Raw genomic sequence first — 23,783 nt, 5'->3', positions numbered from 1 at the left:
GAGTGAGCGAGGTAGACGCCAAGGAAGAAGACGAACAAGTGCTGGCTTAAGGCTGAGAGAGTGTGCGCTCTCTCGTCCCTTCACCAACTTACATATGCATCTGGAGAAAGTGTGGATTTGGACGGGGCAACGTAAGACTTCATCCTCAAGTCATCTTCATCATGCACAACTTTTTCCTTGTCTCAGTTTTACAATGTTGGAGTATTTCTCTAAATCTTTCTTCCATGACAGTGACTACTCAACGCACAGAAATACATCAGGTTTTGTACTCTGAACTGGACTTGGAGCCACCGCATTTCGCTTGGTTTCGCATTAGAAATTTCGGTGGAAACCACGAGGAGACCCTGTGAAACTCGTGGCAGCAAGTAAGCCTAACTGGAAGGCAGAAGGATCGTGGAGTAAGTTGGAATCTTCTCTCTTTGTTGAAGTGAGAGTGAGCAGGGTGAAGTGAAAGAGGACGAGAGAGAGACGGAGAGCGAGAGGGAGAAAGAGAGAGAGACAGAAGAAATTGCGAAGAGAGGGAAAAATGGGGAAATGTGGAGCTTGGTTGGTTTGGTAGTCTTTGCTGTGTGTGGGGCTGTAGAAAGTCAGTTTTCCTTCGACCTGGTTCTCATCAACAACACGACCTGCTCGCCGTGCTCACCCGTCGACTTGGACTCGGCATTCTTCATGGCATGTTGTTTGGCCAATCCAACGTGAGCCTGCCTTTGTTTCTCCAAAGTAAAGGTATGCAATTAGTTGCAAATTGAAGGTTTGCCCTGCATTAACATTTTCAATCAGTGCGTTTGCACACACGATATAATTTTAGCTATAAATAAATACATCTTGAGATCCTTCTCAGGCTAGAATTTTAATTAGGTCTTTCTTCAAGTTACTCCGAAATTAAGCAGTTAATTAGCAATTTGCAATAATGGTTATTTACATAAACATAACATTGGAATCTATTCTTAGACATGCGAACTTTAAACTTAACTGAGTGGTTTGAGAAAGTGAAGTCGTAAACCAAATCTCATTAAATGATTGGTGAATCATTGCCGACTCAAAGTAAGCTAAACAATACACAGTACGTTTGAAGTAATTGCATTCGGTGCGCACCGCACTCAACCAACACTGGCTCATTGCAAGGGATTAGTGAACCGTGAATATTCAATTGAATTTGGATTCATTCAACGAATCGACCCCTCCATTACAATAGATAGTGAAGCAACTCGGTGGCACATTACTCCCCTCGACATTTATCTGAAATCTTTTAAACTCTGAATTGTAGAGAGTGGGCAATAAATAGTGAAAGTAACTCTAGTGAATGCGCATAATTGTAGTAGCAGCAACTACAATCAATACTGAGTAGCTGCTCCCAACACAATTAAACAATCCAAATTCTCATCGGCAGCGAACATAATTCGTATTTATCTCGACTCATTAAAAATTCTGCGCTACTGGATCTCTCAATTTTGGAGGACGAAGACACCTTGGGACACTCGACGGGGGAATGCACGACTGACATTTAAAAGGTAAACATTAATTGTCACCACTACCACCCAAGCATCCTCATTCCCTCCGCCTTATCTTTCCTTGCCATCACAATCTAATTTGCTTAAATCGGGAAATTACAAAAGTGGATGGTCATCGCGTGGTTTTAAACTTTAAGCAAACGATTGACAAGGGAAACATTACTTTCACTACTGCATTGCACACAAGCCGAACCCGCGTTGATGTGCACCCACTACCAGAGCTATGGCAAAGTACAAGCTACAACTTCATATGGCAGACGGAAAGGGCAGAAAGGGCAGAAGTAGCATTAAATAGTTGACTGGTTGCAATTATTAAAGTGGTGTGGTTTGGCGTGGCGTGGCGTGGTTGTCCTTGCTGCCGTTGTCCTTGCATTAAAGTTGATCAAAGCCAACCATAATAATAAGACTTGTGTTTACTAAACGGATGAGTGTGAATTAGAATTACTTTACAAGCCCAGTCCTGACACGAACAAATAGCACCTTTGAAACAGAATAGAAAACAAGGTGGCCTCGAGTCCGTTGACTTTCATTGCATTAAGTGAAAGTGAATTCAATCAAGTAAAATTAAACCCCAACTCGTGCCAAACAAGTGGAAACTATTTTTAATTTAATTAAATAGAATTTAGTCAAAGTTTTTTCTCTTTACTTTTCTCATGTCACACGCTTTCTCCCACTGCTGAACACCTATTCACACATGTATGTATATGCAATAGCATATGTGTATTCGTATTCACATATGCATGTATATAAATTCAAAATTTGACAATTTTGTGCTTAATAACTCAAAAACTATACAACATGCAATAGGAAAAAATGTCATTTTGCATGCATGTTTTTGTACGACGGAAACGAGATTGACATAGAAATTGAAGTATGTACGAGGTGACATCAAAGGAACACAAGCCGAGGGTAGAGAGCAAAATGCAATTGCATTGAAAAACCACCATAACCACACCAATTTATCATCATCGTCCACACATTATAATAAATAAAGATTCCGGTTTTGTTTAGTCGACATGGGACAAAGGGTGGCAAATAATGCATTAACCTTTGTACATTAGAAGGCGTATACATTTACGGAACCTGCAGCCTACAACCTTTACCACCTACTCTTGTTTGTATCCGGGAAAGAATAAATCGTCGAGTATTCCATTTTTCACTACACGGCTTCTCATTTTCACTAATATTGCTTTACAGCATGCTACGCACCCCTTCAATATTCAACTTTGATACGATGGTCTATTCATTAACAACAGCGCAGGGTTGTAAATCCACATTGATACAAAGCTAGCTGGCTATTCGTGGGTAGCGTGGAGTTAACATTTATTTGTTGACTATAAAGCACATGGAAATGAGTTTCTCTACACAGTTCCATTGACTGAGCCTGGCAACTTTGGTGGTGGTGCAAGTTGAAATAAATATCCCTAATCAGCTAAAGTGTATAATTAGTCATTCATCTGCTCGTAAAACCAACCTTTCCAAAGCATAAGTATAAGTATTATTATTGAAGAGCTCAATGACTAACTCACCCACTTTTGGATGCCATTGTGTGCTACGTTCCATAGTTCACTCACATTCGAGCCTGCCTATTTACATATTAGGCGAATAGAAACATGAGGAGGAGGAGGAGGTCGAGTCTCATGAAGTTTCCATGCTTTGGTCGAAATTAACCATTAAAGGGAGGATAATGTTTGGTTTCCTGGTTTATACACAAGACGATTATCCGCTAAACGCCCAAATGTATTGTTTAATGCTGGAGAATGGTGAGAGAGCACAAAGAGAGGAGAGAGATGAGAGGTACCAATTACGGAAGTTTGGGTATAACGAGTGTGGGGTGACACAGAATGACACGGCGACCGAGCCGCTGCCACCAACCACTTGGACGAAACATTGTTTATACTTGAACTGACAGGCAGCCACGTCGTTATTGGGACAACGATTGGCTTACACCTACTGGATTAGTTATTAGCTCACCACAAGCACCATTCATTATTTCGATAATACGACGACTACTTAGAATTAACAATAGGAACATGTCGATTGAACTTCTAGGGAACGAAATTTGCCAACTTGAAGCAACTATTATTAGGTAAATACATGCGTTTGGCGAACAAGGTGAATTAACACTGCATGCATTTCACTGTAAATGAACATCCACAATTTTAGCTTGTGGGACAGAAATTAATCGCACAATCGTTCAATTTATGGGTATAAAACAAAGTGCATAACTCTGCTCAGTTCCAGTTCAACCAACATCAAAATTTACCACCTACCACCGCACTCAAAATATAATTCAGTGCGACGTTCGGCAACACGATTCAAGTTGCGTATTTACTTTCTGTCGAGGTTTGTCTCTTGCACGCTGTGAAATTTTGAGTGACAACAAGAATTACCAAGTCTCTAATGAGCAAAGAGAAAGCGCCCGCACTAACCCGTTTGATAGCCATTAGAAAACAAAGGGTTTCGTTAAAGATTAAATTTTCAACTCTCATAAATTGATGTGGTGACTTTAATCCATTTCCCCGTCCAATCATACATTGACAAAGAGAGAGATTTTGAATGGTTCTCGGTACAATTGCCAAAATCACGCTACTTATTTTATGCACTCAATCATCACTTGAATCACTATTATGAAAGTCAAGTGCGGCCTACTCTAACTTTCCACTTTAGGGACTTGACACATGCAACTATGCAACATTTAATATCACCCACACACCAAACCATGCATGCTTAGGATAAACCCCTCGCCACTACACTCGCCAATTGCTCCAAGCCATTTGAATATGTGGCCCACTTGACACCAGGAAGGAGAAAGTGTGAAGTGAAATGTTGCTTATTGCTCCAAAATAATGGTGAACATGAATTGTCGAGGAAATTGAACTCTGCTCGTTGCGAGACGGTGCATATGAATAATGTGTAAATCGGACAGTGCAGACTATAGAGCTGTATACACTCATGTACTTGATTTTTCCTTTCTCCATCAACAAAAAAGATTGTGTATCATTCACCATAATCAGCACTAAATGCATTCAAGTATTTCAATATGAAGCCATACAAGATGTATGTTCATACATACCGATACGATGCACGAACTATAAATACACAACATGCGGTATCCATCATCCTTTGTCAATACGTGGACTGGATTGGCCCAATGCGGTTAGGTAATCATTGAACAACATAATAGACTGCCTTTCACCAGTTTATTATTCTCCTCGTCAATGAGAAATCTGTTCGAGCATGTTCAATCTCTAAATTGTTCTGAACTTGCCTGGTTTGTGGAAATCGATCTATCGTGCTCCGAGATCATAATGGTACACGAGAACAAACCCTTTTTTTAAACGGGGAATTGATTGAATAAAACTGCACCCAAATAAATGCAGTTGAGGATGAAACTGCGCTGGGTGGATGGATGGCTTTACGAGATTCCTTATTTTCCCTTCCAGTCAATTCAAAATCGAGATTGCCTTTAACCTTTCCCTTTCCGGAAAGACTACTCCCATCTTCTCCGATAGAAGCATGTACATGGTTCACTCCCCAGCTTGAGCTTTCCTAATCTGAAATTTATTGGCAGTGGCATTCTCGAGGTGCATGTCCGACGAGCTGAAGCTAATGGAGCGGTTGAAAATGATAGACAAAAAGAAATAAAATAACAACATTTTCACTCCATTTGGCTGCAATAACGAATCCGAACCTCATTGATTTCGATAAAAATAAAATAAAATCCTCATCTTCAAACTCCAAGCTTTTCTCGGTATGAGAAGTGTAAATATTTTGTGCTAAATATAAAGTCATCAATGTCTCTACTTCCCCTTCATCTCAATCCCGTTTTGGTTTGGATTGAAATGTATGTACGCAATTTCAGTGCACTTTGACCGGAAGTAGTGAATTATAGCGAGTTGATTGAAGTGATACTTACGGTGTAGATACGATATCAAGTGGGCACATGTAAAGTAAGGTATGAGTGAAGAGGGGGAAATAAAATTAACCACCACACGATGGGTGACGGTTATTTGCCTCCAGTTGCATTGCATATGTGTATGCATGTAAATATTTAGCCACCGCATTTTTTACCTGCATATTTACAAGTCACGAGTCTCCCGTGAGTCATACGTGGTTGAGGATCATGGAAATATTACGACTTGCACGTCCACTGCAACTCCAAGTGTTTGAAAATTGGTGACGCAATCGTCATAAAGAGAAATCCAAACAAATTAGTTCCATTAATATTCCTTGATTTACTGATTGCCTACCATTTACGTAGAGCAGAAAGGTTTAAATAGAAGCCTTCTCGTTATAAATTCCTTGCTCGTGTAGAGAATTGCATATAACTTTCACTGCACGCAATTCATTGCCAACTTAATGGAATTTTCCTCAACTATTAATTAATTGTCAGCGTCCCTTTGTATGCAGGTACATACATATGTCGTGGCCAGGAGGAGAGTAAATCCTATGCTATTACTTCCCATTACTGGTCCGCTTTGTGCATTTCCGTTTCCTGCCTGCTCCTTGGTGCAATGGATATTCGCCTTGGATATTAATTCACTTTGCTGGAATTATGAAATATGGAAGTTAGTTAAGCATGAGTGCAGTCTGTGTTGTGTGATGTCGCATACCAAACAGGACGACGGACTTGAATGCATTGCTAAGAATTTGAGTACCGAGTTCTGGAGAGATGTGCATGAAATGTCGAGGCGCGTCGTGAAAGTTCGTTTTCTTCTTCATCTCCTTCTTAGCCCCATAGGCATGGATTTAGGCTTACTCCACTTTCTCTTTCGCTCTTTGCCAGGTTAGCAGATAGTTTGTGTCTGTAAGGCTAACGACATGCGGGCAGGAGGTGCCTTTACAGGATTAACTTCGCGTGCCAAATTTAATTACAAAGATAGTCTTGGTTTCCTCTGGGAACCAGCAGGATGTTGGTTGGCTGGTTGGTTGGCCGGTTTTCCAGCAGCGTCTCTCTCTCCAGCCTCCGTTTGGTTTCACTCAAAAAAACTTGTGTGATGGAAATTAATTGAGATTTTCTAATCAGAGATAAGGAGAGACCTGGTGAAATCAGATAGTACACACTGTACACACGTTCAGTCGCCCTCTGCATGAGCGCTGCAGCTAGAAGTTGGTAAAAAACCAACTTCTTATTCGCGAGGATTAATGCCAATCCCTCGTGTAACAACCTCGTAGGTTAACTGAGGATGAACTCGGTGACTCACAAGAAGTAAGAAGTGGAAGGAGGGCCAAGTCAAGTGAGACATGGATTAGTGTAGAATGAAGCTAACTTTTGCTATGAAATTGAAGCATGGGAACATTCAGAAAATTAAATTACGAAAAATGAATCCTTCTTGTATTCGTTATATAACTAGAAAGAATGGGAGAAGATAAGTACCCAGCTTTGGACTCGTGGAACTTTTCGGGGAAAATTGTTTGTTTGAAATAAGACACCCAATATTACTATCGCATCTTCTTAATTAAAATGAACACCCACATTATCACGTGTATTACGAATATACATAAATTGAACAAAATATTTTTACTTACTTATTTTGAAATGTAAAAATGTTGAAGAAAGATGTGGTTTATCCTAATCCTGGGTTCTTGTATGATGGAAAATTGTGGACATTTTATGTGTATGTACATATCTGCATCCTAATTTTTGATTTGTATTTACAGATATCTTCCCAAGTCTCCAAGGGTCCAGCCTGTATTTTTTCTTCACACACGATCTCCAAGCTCTCAACTGGAAGTCAAGCTTGCAGTGAAGATATCGAGCGATTTTTGCAAGTACTTGAGCAAAGGTTTGAAGAGGGGACACTTCCATTCCGCACGTTCCTGTTGTATCTCTCTTAAGGGAAAGGCCTGCTGCACCAACTTGCTGGACCAGCCCAAAAAGGAAGAAAAAGTTGGCCATACTTGATGAAAGTACTTAACTCGGCTCGTATATTATTGAGGTTCTGGGCTAAACTCTGAACTATGTGCAACACTGCTGGAGGAAGCAGAAGCCTGCCCACACACTCTGAAAGAGGAATATTAATGAAATGAAGTTGGCTGAATAAAATAGGTGCCTAAATCACACACAAGTTGAAGAACCAGCAGTGCACCCGCCCAGCATTCCAGCCAAAATTATGTGCAACGAGATATAACGGGGCACATATAAATGGAAAAATCATAATCTCCTCATTTATTCAGAAGCCTTGGTCTTTGTGGACGTAACGGTAATCTGGGTCGATTCCCCTCTCAGCATTCACAACTGCTCCGGATGGATGCCGAGGCTCTTTTTAGACATTAAATTACTTCATTTTCAAGAGGAAAGTGTTTCATTCATCCTTATCTGCGCTGTTATCTATATCTTATCTGACCCTTTCATAACATAACCACAAGACAATTTCAAAACACAGCAAATCTTCATTCATGAACGATATATAAGCAGCCAAATCGGGGTCCATGCCAAATTGCAGACCAGCATCGAGTGCAAGGACGTTGTTGTTCTTGTTTCAAAGGCTTTCTACGTGGAGCAAAAGTGATTCCCAAACAGAGTCAAACTAATCATCCTAATTGACAAAAGACAGCTCGATTGTGCGGGCTATGTTGACGGAGTGAAGGGGAAGCGGAATTGGGGCATTAAGGTTATCTTTGGGTACATTACCTATAATTGACTGCAAAGAATTGCTTCCTAATCATCAGCATAGAGGAGTGAAGTGCGAAAAGAAAGAGAGAGAAAGTAGGATCCCTTGGGGGCTACAGAAAGGATAAAAGTATTGCTCAAAGTGCTTCTGGAGGAGCAAAGTTTGGAAAAGTTGTGGAGAAAGAGAGAGGAAAAAGTGGGAGAGGGAGGAAAGAGATGATTTGATACTTGTGTGATGCGATATGATGATGATGGTGTGGATGAGAAGGTGCAAGCAGGGCTGAGGCTGCTCAAGCTCTCTGTGTTTGAGTGAAGTTGGGAAAGGACAAGTTAGACAAGACTGTGAATATGAAAAATTGCTAATCTGCTTGATGGAAAAAAGGACCAGGATATTTCTACCCTACGAAAAACTTGGCTGCACTGACTGATAGAACTATCACACGGAAAAAGAGAAAGAGAGGACAAACGAACGACCCACCGAACATCGGCACGATACGATTCTTCTCCTACTCTACAAATCCGACGACCAAGTCAGTGAGAATTCACTAACTAATGTTACAACCATCATCCACAAGCTATAACAATATAGTTCAAGGAAAGTGGTGAACATTGAGCGAAACAAAGCAAAGGGCCCACACCAGACCAGACCGAGTGTGTGGTGTAGCAAATACTTTCCCTTTATAGGTGTATGTGTATGCCTTGGTATTCTCGTGTGCTGAATGAGTAGTGAAGAAACACGAAAACTGTTCTTGGTGTGAGGTGTGGGATGAACTTATTCAGAGGAGAAGCACCTCGAGAAAGCTGGCCGACGTAGAGATAGTATAACGACATAAAGCTGCCACTGCACCTTCAGTCCGCGGCTGCAGCAGTAGTGTAATAACAGTGGAGGACGTCTATATCGTAATTCTTTCCCCGTATATCTCCACGAATCTGGAGTAAGTGAGTCGAGTGTGTACTTTCTCTATGAAATAAGACGACATGAAGAAAAAATCTTGGGAGACGTGCTCAGGCAAGTGCTCCCAACGAAATTCCAACAACAGCAGACCCACCACCACCAAATGCAGCAGCAGAAACAAGTCTCCGTTATGTAAAAGAAGCAGCATCAGCCGAGATGGTTGTGTAAGAGACGATTGGAGTCCAAGTCCGATTTCAGCTTCAGAATCCTCAGACATTTCAGACTCTGGTGGTGGCGGTGGTGGAGGCGGGATGGAGACATTGCTAAGCTTTGGTGGAATAAAAATGAGGAAAAGTGTCAACTGTCCCCATCAAAAACTGGGTGGAACGACATTACTTAATTCTAAAGTGAATGTGCTTGTGCAAATTCTTGCCATTTTACTCGCCACTTTCTCCACCATTCCCACCGTTGAAGGGATCGGGAAGCCAAGTAAGTGATTTCACTTAATTGTCCCCTTTGAATGAGTTGAGTGGATGAGCTTCTGCGTGATATTCTTCGTCATTTGCATTCATTATCTGTACAATAATATTTCACCACAAAGGGGAAACTTACACTTATTCCTCGAGCCTGCTTTTGTCGTTTTATGGCGAACATGAGATTTGCTTTCGCTTTAAACGTAAAATATGAATTGCTTAATTAAAACTTTTCTTGAGACTGATTTCGATGGAATTGTTCTTGGTTGTTTGAAATTGGGTTTGAGCCACACGTATTTATACAAATGCGCCATAACGAACAAATTTATCCCAGAAACGATAGAAGGTTGACATTATTGCGGGGTGAAAGTAAAGAACCCCACGTTACGCAATAAAATTAAAATCCCGTATAATATCATATTACATATTGTTGACGGTGTCATGTTCAGAAACTACTACAGTTCGGAGCGACCCAATAACAACAAGCTTTATATTTCATAACAGAAATTTATTGAAATATGCGTATGTATGACGTAAGAGAACGACGTATGGAACCGTGTGTTTGATTTTCGTTTCCAAGCTTCCTTGATCCAGCAGCTGTCTCTTCTTATATAACGAGACACAAATTGTTTATTTAAATGCATGCATAGTTTTATTTAATTGATGCTACTTATTATTGGATACATCCGCATCTGTAAACATTAAAAAGAAAAATATGACGTAACAAATCAAGGTGATTGCTAATCGAATTTTTAAACAATTTAGTGGAAACTGTTTGTTTATCTAGTTATGAAAAACTTGTACTATTTTTATTTTATTTTGTTCCAACTTATTTTATTCTACAGAACATGTCACTTGGAGCCGCTAAAATAAACCCACATTGCCTCCATTTCTAGCCCCACGATTCGCAAACTTTATGCATAACTTGGTTCTCTTTACTTTCGACGACTTTCGAATTTGGAGATGCGAAGAAAGTGTAAGAAATTTTTGCAAGTGATCAAAGTGAAAGCAGCTGGCAAGTGAGGAATACATACATACATTTCTCCTCTAACGTTGCATCACCCAGCTCGTCTACATAGCGAGTGAATGGATTAGCGAATTTATGTTTTGTTATAAGGAGCTTAACGATTTCTTATTTAACTTTGCTTTACTACACGAGCTCCGTGTGGAGGAAGAATTCTGTTTGAGTTTGAACAACTGCTGGCGTGCTAAAGATAGGCAAATCAAGCAACTTTCTCTTTTCTCTTCTTCGCTTTTTGTCCGTCTTGTTTCATAACAAGCACCATATTTCGTCCAGAGTTTCGCCATATTCTTTACAAGCCATATGCTCTCCGACGCAGAAGAAGCGATGCTCTTTGCATAAATGTGATGAAGGAGAAAGGAGCGAGTCAGTACAAGGAGCTGGTTGACTGGAGTGAGATATATCACATTTTTGGTGCAGATTTTTATGCTACGACTAATAAGCAAATGGACTGGTATTGTCATCGTAGGTTTTTTTAAAGTTCCAGTTAAGTTTAATTCTGAACCAACTGTAAGGTATATTTATAACTTGAAATGATTAGGCATCATTGTCTGCATCTGTCAATTGTAGTCTGGCAATTTCGACTATGCTACAACCTTCTCGTTTTCGTTTCTCTCGGAGATTAAGTAACTTTATGCCATTTTGAAACAAGTAGATTAAGTTTTAGTGTTACTAGAGTTTGAGTATGTTTCAGCGAAATGTCCCAAACTATAAAAATGCGAATATGAAGACGAAAGATATTATTCGTAGTATCAGCATAAGCCCGTAATGCTTACTTGGTTAATAAATTCTGGAATGATGGGATATAAGAAATAAACTATAATCAGTTAAACCAAAAAAGAAAGATTATTAACAGGCTCAAGTATACATGTCTATCAAGGTAAATAATTGAGTTATTTTGTTAATGCCTAATTAAATAATTACAGAAGAGCTATCCATAAACTAAACTTTTAGGAACCACACTTTCATCTCAATGGAAGAGAACAGGCTATCCCATACTGGGAATCCATTTGTTTTAGAGGGGATAAAATATATATAAGTATCACCAAGTATGCGATTTAGTATGTAAAAACATCCATCTGGATCCACCCAAGGCGTGGTGGTGGTCCGAAGAGAGGAAAAAATGAATTTGGATTCTTGAGCTGAGCAAGACATTTTTGGTGTTATGATAGTCTCTTATTCCGAGTAGGACGTGACATTTCTAAAACTAACGCTTTTTCACGATTCTTCTCCTTTTATAAATTTTCCATGAGGAGTAGACGATGGAAAACAGTCAGAGATTATCATTGGGCTGACATTCCCCAATTCTGACATTTCACTGGGAGAAAACCAGAGAGAGAGAGAGTCGACGAAAATCCAGTCAGTTAACGGGAGCGGTTTGAGTGGTTATAAGTGTGGGACGAATATAAGTACACTCGGGTTTTCCATATTCATGATACTTTTCATGAAATATTTGTCATAAAACCGAAATAATTTATGAGTGTGCTTGTTTGATACTCAACTCGACAACAGGACGACCCGTTTGGAGGGCGAATTGCGAACAAAGTTTGCTGGGATAAAAGCACGACGAATATTTATTCCATTGGCGAATTATATGCATGCTTTCGATTATGTGGTCGGCTCATAGATCGGCATAAACTTTCAACTGTTTACTTTCGCAATCTCATAAACAGTCAGTCTGTGCATATGTAAATATATACATGGTTAGCTAGTTAGAGGTAGACGCCATGAATATTAATTCGTATACAACAACAGTCCATACATAAATACGCACAAAACTTTTACATGCGCTCAATCGAGTATGTATGGAATTCGATCAACTAACTTGGATCAAGTGACTTGGACACTTGGATCAATTCCTTACGGTTTCTCAACTATGGATGGATGACACTCTGGACAACGATTATGCGTTGAGTAATTTATTTCTGGTTTATTTATTGAATTTTGGGACAAATCCTCAACGTTCGTATGTATTGTATTCCATCAAGTCAATAATATTATAATATTGCCCAGGTTGCATGTTAATTCAATTGAATATGTATGCTGTCTGCCTAGTCGCTACCAGCAATTAAATATTGATGCGAGATGGTACATAATTATTTTGTCGGATGTACATAAGTGGGATTGAGAATTACAACCTTATTCCTTCGTTTACATAATTATATTTTACCGTTGGAGAAGTACCCACGAAGAGAATAAATCAATAATTTCGGGCTTGGCCGTGTCAAACTTGTTGACCAAATGTATTTATTTGGCTTGAATTATGAATGGTCATGCTTCAAAATGTTTATTGTTGTTAAAGCCTATATTGAACTACATACAGAAATCCCACAGTTACGTATGCTTATTAAAGGCGTCATTATTTCGTAATTATGAATTCACCCGTATGATGACCACTGTTGAACTAAGTGGTTGCATAATTTTCCATTTTCATATTGTTTTATATATAAGGTATATATGACAAATACACGGTCATCGTAATAATAAAGTATGGCGATGATACTTTGGCTAACCCATCTTTAAAATAACTCTGAAACATAAAATGATTTCATCGTGAAATCAAATCTCGATCTTTGTCATGAAACACAATTCTCTTATTGCATAACCACAGAATTATGTAAGGTGAACCCTGCATACACTTTGTTCAATTGAAATCTTGGCGCACAACTAAGTATGTACATAAAATGGGCCCACTTCTCAGTTAGCAATATGCATTGTTTATTTATCATCTTGTTCCCAATGAAATGGTTGCGGGCTTGATGCTAACTTTGACATTTGAATTGCCGGATTTACGGCCACATTGGAAATAAACGGCACAAGATATTTCATTCAAGTCTTGATAGCTGAATGTTTCGGATACGAAATCAGCATTTTTTCTGCACCGGATGAGATGCGAAAGTATCCTTTTTCTTTGGGAGCACATTAAGTGAAATGGCTTACACACACAAGTCAGTAACGAACGTACACAGTTGTATATATAGGCGAGCTAAGAGGTATTGAGTGGTTGCATTGCAGCAGAATGTTGAATTGGTGAATGTGATGGAGAGTTATTGAATTGAATTTCCTGTAGTAACACCTACTTTCTCTCTGGTAATTCCAATGGCTTGCTCTCTTTTCTCTACTGGTTGACGCTGGATGTGGATGCATGCACTACTCGAGCGAAACACATCAAAGCTTCAAAGCCCGTTATGTTTCAAGTGATTTATTCCTCTAGTTCTAGAATCGTGAGTCCCAAAAGTCTAATTTTTACCTTACCTTCAGATCAATTCAGACCTCTTTCCAATCTTGGCGGAATGCAATTCATTGTGCATTCCACATTCACATGGACGTTATAATATCATCCAAACTACGGCTGTTGTGAGAAACAGAAGGATACCATACATAAAATGTAGCTCACAGTTGGCCAGCTATCCGTCTTCCATACTCTTTGCTCATTTTACTTACGTAAAAACCATGTATAGAAACTTTTGCACCTTGCACTATGTACATAGTTGGCGTTTGCGACTGGCAAGAAATAATGACCTCATGCTCTTTTTCTCTCAGTTTTCCACAAAAACTGTGTTGGTTGAGATCAATGCAATCTGCAGATAATGATGGAAAGTTATAGAGGTTCAGGTGACGTGTTTTGTCGCACTTTCTCCTCTTGGAAAAATAGCCATTAGAACATTCCGTCTCCCCCATTCACGGTTTTGTGAACATGTAGACGACAAATTAGGACACATAACTGTTGTACAACCTGGGCGAGTGGGGAGCTGTGGTTAAGTGGGACCAGGCATTTCGCTGTTACCGTCACAATTTATTCTCACACGAATGGTTGTTACCTTCTTATCTATATTGCATTTTGCTCTATTGCCACTTTTCTTTCTCACTCGATGCCTTTGTGTAAAATTCAATGCTGTCGATCGCTGTTCAGACATACTGCTAAAAGATTGTACGAGCACTTGCGATGATCATTCACTAATTTCGTAGGGATTCGTAGTGCCATTATACATTCCGAGAATTTTTGTTACATAAATAATTACATGCATGTATTATATGCATACCTATTTTGGGTCACGCGCTCTATATTAAATCCCCAAAATGTATGCATATACGTGTATTTACATGTTGACGAGCCGTCATGCATGTAAAAGTTTCGTGTAAGCACAAGGTGAACACTAGTTGCGAAGGAATGGAATTTTAACTCTTGATATTACTGCAAAATTTCTCGTAAGCAGAATTTATTTGATGCTTATCTCGTAGCCACCCACCTACTTTACTTTCTTGTCTCAAACTTTGTCGAGCAAAATGTCAGTCGTGACACGTTTAGCGATGGGGATGGAATGGAGTTAGCTGCAACGCGGATAAAAACACGCAAGTAAAAACATCGAACAAAAATTTCACACTCGCTGCAAATCACACACACTCTACCACAATGAAACTAATGAAATTTCTCACTCCATTCTGTTCAATTACACAAGAGTAGGGAATAATGTTATCGGATTGAGGAATTAACTTTCCCTCTGGATTTCTGAAACCATTGTACGTAGGCACTTTATCTTTCTAGAAAAAAAATCACTCGACAACGAATTGGCCTTCTGGCCGAAATAAGGGCGATAATAAATAAGGAAACTTTTAAAATAAAATTGTACCGAGTTGCGAATGAGACAAACGATGGGAGCGAACGGATTGGGTGCAAGGATAAAGTCATTTCTTGCGAATTATTCCAAGGTAGCCATTGGAATCGACCATAAACCATCTCTCATTTCTTTACATTGCTTGAGCCCGATTAATAATAATCTTGGGTACAGGGAAAGTGGGGAAGGTGGTATAAATTATGGCCATCATAAGATGAGATATGAGTCAGACTTTTTGAAACTGTTTGTTCCTAATGATCTCAGAGAGGAGAGGATGGAACGGAGGACACTCTTTTGTGGAGGAGATACGAAGGAGGAAGACTTTGTCAAAACATATATTTTGAGAAAGTCTCTGGTAACTTTGGATATAGGGCGCTGCATCTTCTTTCGTGAAGGAGGAATGGTTGTGGCCGCCGAATAATGGGAAGAACGTTGAAAGTTGGACGAACTAATATATATGATCACTTTTGCGCGTTGCTGATGCTTGTGTGAGATGGTGGGTCGGGTTATTCTTGGTTTGATCGTCTCATCTCCTCCCCGGTTGCCAGTCACTGCTGGTTTGGTAAGAGATGCTGGTGATGCTAATGTTGATGTAAAAGCAGACAAAGAGCTTTTAGAAATGTCTTTCTCTCATTCCCTCCCATATTACGCTTCCGCCGAATTACTTTCTTCCTTGTTGGATGGAACATTCAACGTTTCAAATATTTTGTGGCAGTGATGCTCTTGGTGGCAAGGAGGAAGAAGATGTAGTAAGAACTCCTTTCGAGCCAGATCCAACATTCTCCATATCAATATTAGATGGGCTGGTAGAACAAGTGCTTAAAGTGGCCGAGGTCGAAGAAGAATAAGGCAAGTCTGCAAACCCAGGATCTAAATCGTTATCTCGATCTCTAGTTTTGAAGCCCATTCCTTTTCCTTACTATGCTCTGGAGAGTGTGCGGAGCAGTTAAGAATGTTCAAGTAAAATGAAGGGTTGAGTAGGTGGTGGTGGTGGCGACGGGAGAAACGGAATTGAGAATTGCAAGAATAATACTTTTGTCACCATGCCTGGTTGGAAATGAAGTCAGCGACGCTACTATCGCCCTCCTAACGTTGGAATTGGTTTTGTGAAAACATCTCCCTTTTTCTTAGGCGGATGGCGGAGAGTAAATATATTTAAAGGAGGGAAGAGTGCGAGATGATAGCGACCTGTTATACGAAGCTCCTTTCTCGAGATGTATGTGTGTCACTGGAGAATGGGTGGATTTTTTTGGTCGAGAGGAAAGATCTCGCGATAGATTCGTGATTGAGAATGCAATAAAAACATCGTTTCATCCATCTCTCGGATTAAGTAGCACCTTCAATTTATGTCCGATGTCGAACTGTGTGAGCAATTTGTGGAGAAAGTGCTTTCCAATTTCATTTTCCAATAATTTTGGAGATAGCGTGGGCAAAAGTTGGTAAATGTGATGTCTTTTTATGTACTTTTTTGTTCTTGAATGCGATGATTTAGGGGGGCATGGACATTTCCTCGACTGAATCATTAGCAAATATATCACGATATACTTAAGACCATTCTTTGAGCTCCTCTGATTTGTTCATTGAGAATTAAAATCGATACCATTCGTCTCCACAAGTTCTGTCGCTTAGAAAAAGATGAAAAAATGTGTTTCGCGCAACATCTTGATGAATCTGTCATGATTATAATTAATTTAGTTGGAAGTCTATTCACTTTTAACGTAATTACATGAAAAAATATGTCCAAATAATAATATCTTCATTTTTTCACTAAAGAAAGTGTCCTAAGTGTTTGCAGTGTCTGCTTTTATGCTCGTGTACCATAAGGTTGCAGCATTTCTTTATTGCACATTTCCTCAACAAAGAGTTAGTCCTGTAAAAAAAGAAGAAAAAACTCTTTACTAGTCCTCTCGTAATTAAATTTGACATTTTTCTCCCAAGCCACTCTTGATTAGCCCTTGTATGCTTAATTACATTCGATTTGTTTTAGTCTCAAATAAACCAACCCAGCCAAAGTGGGCCGTACAAGTAATAGGTTTGTGTCAAAGATGCACTTTATTTCCTCAATTGCAATGACTTTCACTCGAGTAGAAAGAATGTCCAAGGGAATTTGGACAAGCTGAATGAAAGAGCTAGCAATATCCACCAGGTCAATTTTAAGGTTTATTTTCTCTCTTCTTTTGTATCCACATACGAGGGAATTATATCAAAAAATGGACATACGACATTGAAAAACACTTCTTGTCTTTTCACAAACCGAGTCTCTTGGGTGGCTCCATGTTTTATGTTGCTCTCTTCCAAAGTACGTCTACCACTTGTCCGTTCTCTTGTTTTTTTGTCGCTTGACCAGGATGAGACAGGGGGTAAAATTGAGAAGCAGGATGTGTGTGCACTCGGTTGGGAAAAAAACTGCGGATAATTTATATGTTAGGAGGAGCTGGGAGCGGAAAGAAATTCGAGAGTGAAAGCAATGAAAATAGACTCACCACCACCACGCCAAGGTCTGCGTCACTTTGTTACACGAGAAAGAGAGAGAGAAACCAATGCATAGATTGGATCCAGAATTTCAGAGATGGTCGATTTTTACAACTTATTTTGAGGATTGGATCCAGAATCGAGATTCTAGACACTCATTGCCTGCCTGCTCACTGCTCTGGTCCTTGGAGAGATAAGAGAAATCGACTCTGTTTGGATTCACAATACTCGCCAGGCTTTCTCCTCCGCTGTTTCTATCGCCGGCAGCATCGACAACAGTCACAAATTCTGAATTTAGTGCAACACAATTTCCTGTTTGATCTTTCGTCCATGAAGATATAATTCCTGACATCTTGTTACCAGTTCAATCCCATCCAAGTCATTTATTTTGATTGAAATTCACTCTTTTGTTTGCAAATCGGTTTACCTTCTCTTAGCACAATACGCGCCTCCTTATAAGCATCACATCAGTTGCTGAAGCGACAATAATAGGAGCAATGACAAAGTATGATATCATCATCAACGAATGAAGCAACCATGTTTCCTCATTCGTCGAGATACGTTCCTCCTTCTATTCGGACCAACTTTTCGAGGATGAGGGCAACACAAATTGGAACCTGTAAGCTCCTTAACCTGAGACAAGGCAGACAATAAATGAATTCTGCTCGACTGGCATTACGTACGTATGGATAGCAAAGAGAGCAGCTAGTCGATGGGTCATGGGATTGATGCCACTTTATTGGGACAAAAAGCGTACATATTTGGACCAGTTATTTACGTTTCGTGGATTTTTATGGTGGATGTTTTTCACACTTTCACTCGTACGTCTCTTCAAAAAGTCTTTCAATTTTAAAGTTACTTGTCATCTAAAATGGCAGATTTACTACTAAAAACAATAAATGTAACACCTTTCTCCATCTCTTCTATTCGTTCACTTATGTAGGTAAACCCCATAAGTGAACCATATGTTGTTGCATGAAGCTTCTTTCTCCATGCATATTTCTATCATGCTACACGTCAATTTGTTTCATATGGGTACTCAGACCGAACTCCTCAGGGTGGAGTTCCCCGTTGTTAGAAAAAATTGCCCACAGCGTATGAAGACTATTCAGGTACATATACTTATCACACAGACGTTCCCCGATTCAAAGCTATAAGAATCAAAAATCATCGCACACAAAACAGCCCACATACTTTAGACGTCTAGAGTATGGCAATCTTCTAGGTACTGCGGAACGCAAAGTAGTAAATACAAACACATGGGACTAAACTTGAGACCAAAAAAGTTGCTGCGACCCAGATATGGCGACACACAATACGCTGTGACTATGGGGCACAGAAATAGACTTGAATGGAGGAACCCCTTGTTCGCAACAGTCATCAAGAAGGCAATGGCCGTTCTACTGACTGACTAGCCAGCTAAAAAGGAAGTCGCGACGTGGGATACCGAAGCAAAAGTAAATCCTGCACAAATGTGTGAGCGACAATAATGGATGAGAGAGAGAGAGAGAGGAGGCTCCATTGTAGGATTTATTTTGTGGAGACATAGCGTATGTATAAGGTGCAAATATACTGGGCTCCAAGTTCCGTTCTATTTAGTTTCAACCAAGCCGGAGATAGAGAGATATCTATATCCGGTTTGGCTCATCGGATTCTCATCTGAACCCATGCTGAGCGGTTGCCATTTCGATTTTACAATGTTTTGACACCTAAGTTTCTTCTACACGTGTAGAAGGTGTTCAATCAATCTATACCCACTGAACACCAGCAGATAACTGGAATTACTATTGAACAACCTCTACATCTCCCCAATGCGTCGTTCTGCGTTGCTGAATCTGTCCAACTCGCGAGCAACGACTCGTCTCCCATAGCTGGTTTTCTGAAGGGGTTAGCTCCATACACATATATATATGTGCAATTCAAGCCTTCAATTACCTGGATAGTATACCTTATCGGAAGTACATGTGTATGTGCTGAACACTACTTGCAGTAACCTTTATTGGCAGGAGTCGTTTGTGTTGGAGAAGTCTCGCTGCTTATGTATAACTGACAGCCCAGCAGGACAGAATATAATGCCCAATTCAAATTCGAGCATGTGGAAAAAATCTATTGGTTGCGGTGGCACACGAGCAACCTTGTATTCAATTGCAATGGAGAAGTAAGTATAACAGATTTTAGAGAAGCTTTACTACGGTCTCCATACATGCATCAATTTTCTGCGGTTGAGATGACGCCACGAATAAAGTACACGACGAGGAGGCTGAAATACCTCGGAGGAAACGAAGCATTGGAGTGAAGGGAGTGAAACGGAGGATCCCACCTTCTATTGGTTTTAAAATATCGCCCAGACCAAACCTCCCGGATGCACTTCACATCTGGTCTGGATGAACGTGGAATTGAATAGTAGTTTCAGCAGAGTTATGGCCCACAACTCAGGCACAACTATAACCATCCCGTTATATATTGACTGGACGACCAGCAAGCAGCCCGATTTGGATCCCGTGTGCTTTCTCCAGAAATACTACGAGGCGTGTATGCACCTTAATGGCCGGTATGATTTGAAAAAGCTGCCTCCTTTTTTGCTCACTCGAATTATTACGTGGTTTGACTTTACAAAGCCGGCGGAGAAAGTATATGGGAACAAGGATTTGGTTTAGAGCAAATAAAAATATTACGAGAAAACAGTATACGCATTCAACTTTGCTTCAGGGAGGGCGAAGATTCCACAGATTTATTTCCCTCAATAAGGTGAGGGAAATATTAAATAAAATGTTACTTTATGGTTATTGGTGAAAAGTAGGCGGTTTTGGCTTTATGGTGGTCAGATTTAGTTCAAGGAGAGTTGCCGGATATCCATCAGCGATCCTTGATATTGCGAACTAGCGAAGGCCTCATCAAACCCGTCTAGACACGCTGGGTGTCATTTCATCCACTTTCAGCCCAATTATACTCTTACTTTACAATGCTTATATAACTAATTGTAGATGCCCTTTGGGTTTGCCGAACTTTCATTTGCTGTCAGACAAGTGTTTGAATTTTGCTACATAATTTTGCATACAAGGTCAACATCACTAATAAGACTTACGAGACTCATTTGATACAAACAAATATGTACACCGATTGAATACTACAAACTTTGGAAGCTACAAAATAACAACCAAAGTAAACAATACTGATTCTTTTAAAATGATCTAAAAATATAACAGAGAGTAATTTTTATTCTGACTCGCATAAATTATATATAAGCAAAATGAACATCGTGTTTAGTTCTCTTTCTGAATGTCGCAAGGAGAAAAAACAAGTTTATTTTCTTCGAGTGAAAGTTTTCATTTGGTGAACTGTTTTTTTTGCGTGAAAAAACCTGGCGAAAGCAAATAGCTACGGTTCCACAGCATTATTCAGTAATTGGTTTACACCCGCAATGCCGCTCATTTTTCCAGATTTAAATTTGACTTAGAGATTTTCTTCTCTAGGAGAAAGTAGAGCAGGCTGTCCTCGGCGGATTGTTCCTTAGACAATCCTATATGTGTACGTGGAGGGCTCAGGAAATCTGTAGCGTGCTCCATGAACATGCAATGGCGGCCTGTTTTGCAATATTCTTTTTGGTGCCTCCGGTTTGCAACAGAGGCAGCCCATTCATCTCTTTCGGAAGATGAAATGGTGTTGTGCACACAATGCAGACTGAGCTTTTATGAGTGTCAAATGAGTTCTTATGTATGTATGTCGGTAGGTAGTGGCCGGGGCTGAGGAGGAGAAGGATGAGAAATAAATGTAGCTGGGAGAGTAGTTGCACTGCTCTTGGCTGGTACGACACCACTACTACAAAGGTGCTTCTTTTCAGATGTTGAGTAATGAAGTGAAGAAGCCTGCAGTATCCTTTAAGATTAAATGAAATAAAATGAAAGTTCTTCTTCCTCTTCAAAAGGTCTCCTACTTTCCTCGTCTTTCATTTTGACTTTCAATTTTCTCCGTATTTTCTGCTTCCCCTTTTGTGTTTCCTTCCCAGCTATTCAATAATAAAAGGAGGTATTTCTTCTTGTATGCTGGTGGTGAGTGTTATGTGGAGGGAAGTCTTCTTTTTGGCTTGGCTGGGCTTTCGTTCCCAGCCAGTGTTCAAAAGAGAATGACATCCTGAGTGACTAAAGAGTGCAAAAGCAAAGTTCGCCGCTCCAAGCTAGAAGAGTCAGATATACACGCATACACTCGTCCTTTTTATACATATGTAGCGCCATCAGCAACAGAAGAACAAGCTAAGCCTTCGCTGGAAAGGTTGTCCTTATACTCGGAAACATTGGTATATTTGCAAAAGCGTTACACTTTCCATGGTAAGCTATCAAGAATCGTACTGGTGCATTGTACTCGAGAAATTCGCATGTGAGGCACTACTCCTTTTTATTTCTGAATACGTTCGAGTTTGTTGGGCTATTTTCTAGCTACACTATCTCACACATCATGAAGAATGATCTTCGCGATGTGTCGGATAAAGTATTCTACATATTGTATTCTATCTCGCCCCACAGTCACAAATTTAGTATGTGTCTCGAAATTAATATTGCTTTCACCTTTTGCATAGCCATACTTTCACTCGGGCGAATAGACTTGGTTTGCGAACAGGCAGAGACATGAATGCCAGAAGTAAATCTTTTCGAAATGTTACGGAGCAGCTGCTGAAGGATTGGATGGAGAACAGAAGGAGGAGAAAGAATTACAGATTTTTTTCAAGTTTTTTTTTACTTTCCTTGGAAAGTTGGCGCATAATGGAATATTTTACAAGTGCGTGGGTACAAAGAGCAGACGTTACATTCTGGTTCGCTCGCAGGTTCTTGATATTCACTCTTCCAGCTATTCATTACTCATTACTGGAGTTTGTACATGTAGGCAGGTGATGGTTTCAAACGAAAAAGATTTCCTCCAGTCACTGACGAATTGCTTTCATTTCATGCAGAACAATATGATAAATTACTGCTTTGTGAGGTGTTTGCGAGCCTCTTTAAGTTCTTGAGAAAAACCTTTGCTGCCAGCTCATTTCTGTTCCAACGTCTTCCATCAGAAAATGTCCTTTGACATTTCTTTGATTTCCTTCGTTTGACTGGGCTCTGTATTACATAATTCATGAAAGCCCATTGTAGGAAAGTAAATATCCATATTTCTTGACACCCATGAATCAAGTGCCTCAAGGTTAAGTGGAGTAAATTAGGCACTTGTACTAACAGGTACGTATGACAGCAAAATACAAATAAGTAAGCAGCATTAATAATTTATGTATGTGAGGTGTTGCATGCACGCTTGCTAAAAAGACTTTGGGCTCGTATTATTATTGGGATAATATACACAGTTTGAATAAAGAAGTGTCCAGCCACACGTACTGGCAGCTAGTTTCTACATCAATGTGCAAAATCTACGACGACATTTGCATAATTACGTAGCAGGACGAGCTTCCTACTTTCTCGAGTAGTGTTAAAATTTTGACAAGACAAGACAAACAATTAAGCTTAAAATTTTATGTGAAAATCAATGACCAAGTTTTTAGATGCTCTCGTATTGGATTTGAACTTGGAATTTCCTATCAGCTTTGGACATCATCGGCATCATGCAATCAAAGCGGTGCGCCGCATCGATGACGAAAGTTCAATGTTTTAAGTGAACGACAAAACTTTTCTTAGCGACGTAAGTAAAGCAGTTAGACGATAAGAAAGGTTGGAGATACGGTAGATTCCTCCTGCAATGCAATTCTTGTCCTAATGAATGGAAGACGCAACTTGCTTAAAGTGTGCAATGTAATGTCAGTCGCTGAATTTACTTGACTTGGCTCAGCTGTTTTTGGTTGGAAATTGCATTGCATAATACTGCGTGAGTCGCTGTGTCTTACAAGTTTGTTGAAAAGTGCTAACGTTGCTGTCTGACCCTTCTTAACGGGCTTCGCATAGATCAGTAAAGTAGACATCAACCTTATTGTGAAAAGCTATTCCAAGTGAAAGTATTGTGGAGTTCGTATAAAGCAAATGTCTTCCATCCGTTCGTAATGAAAATGCCTCTTTATGTGACTGTCAATTTTAAATAATTTCTGAATGGCGACTCAAGTAGCAGATTTATGGTTGCCATCAAACACATCAGCAGCCAAGAAGAATTGCGGAAGTTGTACGTTATTTTCCCCAGCCAAGAAAATATTTTTAGTCAAA

General features: G+C 39.8%; 1 protein-coding gene across 2 annotated transcripts in view; it reads left to right on the top strand.

The window, feature by feature from the left end:
- The first annotated feature begins 585 nt into the window (after window positions 1-585).
- The window catches only part of LOC110843475 (protein turtle), a 97,944-nt gene continuing 74,746 nt past the window's right edge, over window positions 586-23,783 (top strand). For both annotated transcript variants that reach the window (XM_035847987.1, XM_035847986.1), the window contains exons 1-2: window positions 586-1,511; window positions 7,176-9,511. In XM_035847987.1, the coding sequence (XP_035703880.1) occupies window positions 9,106-9,511 (406 nt within the window). In that variant the 5' untranslated portion in view covers window positions 586-1,511; window positions 7,176-9,105. The remainder of the gene's footprint in view (window positions 1,512-7,175; window positions 9,512-23,783) is intronic.

This window comes from Folsomia candida, unplaced genomic scaffold (assembly GCF_002217175.1).
Source record: "Folsomia candida strain VU population unplaced genomic scaffold, ASM221717v1 Fcan01_Sc002, whole genome shotgun sequence".
In the NCBI taxonomy this organism is placed as follows: domain Eukaryota; kingdom Metazoa; phylum Arthropoda; class Collembola; order Entomobryomorpha; family Isotomidae; genus Folsomia; species Folsomia candida.
This window is presented reverse-complemented; position numbering and strand designations above follow the sequence as displayed.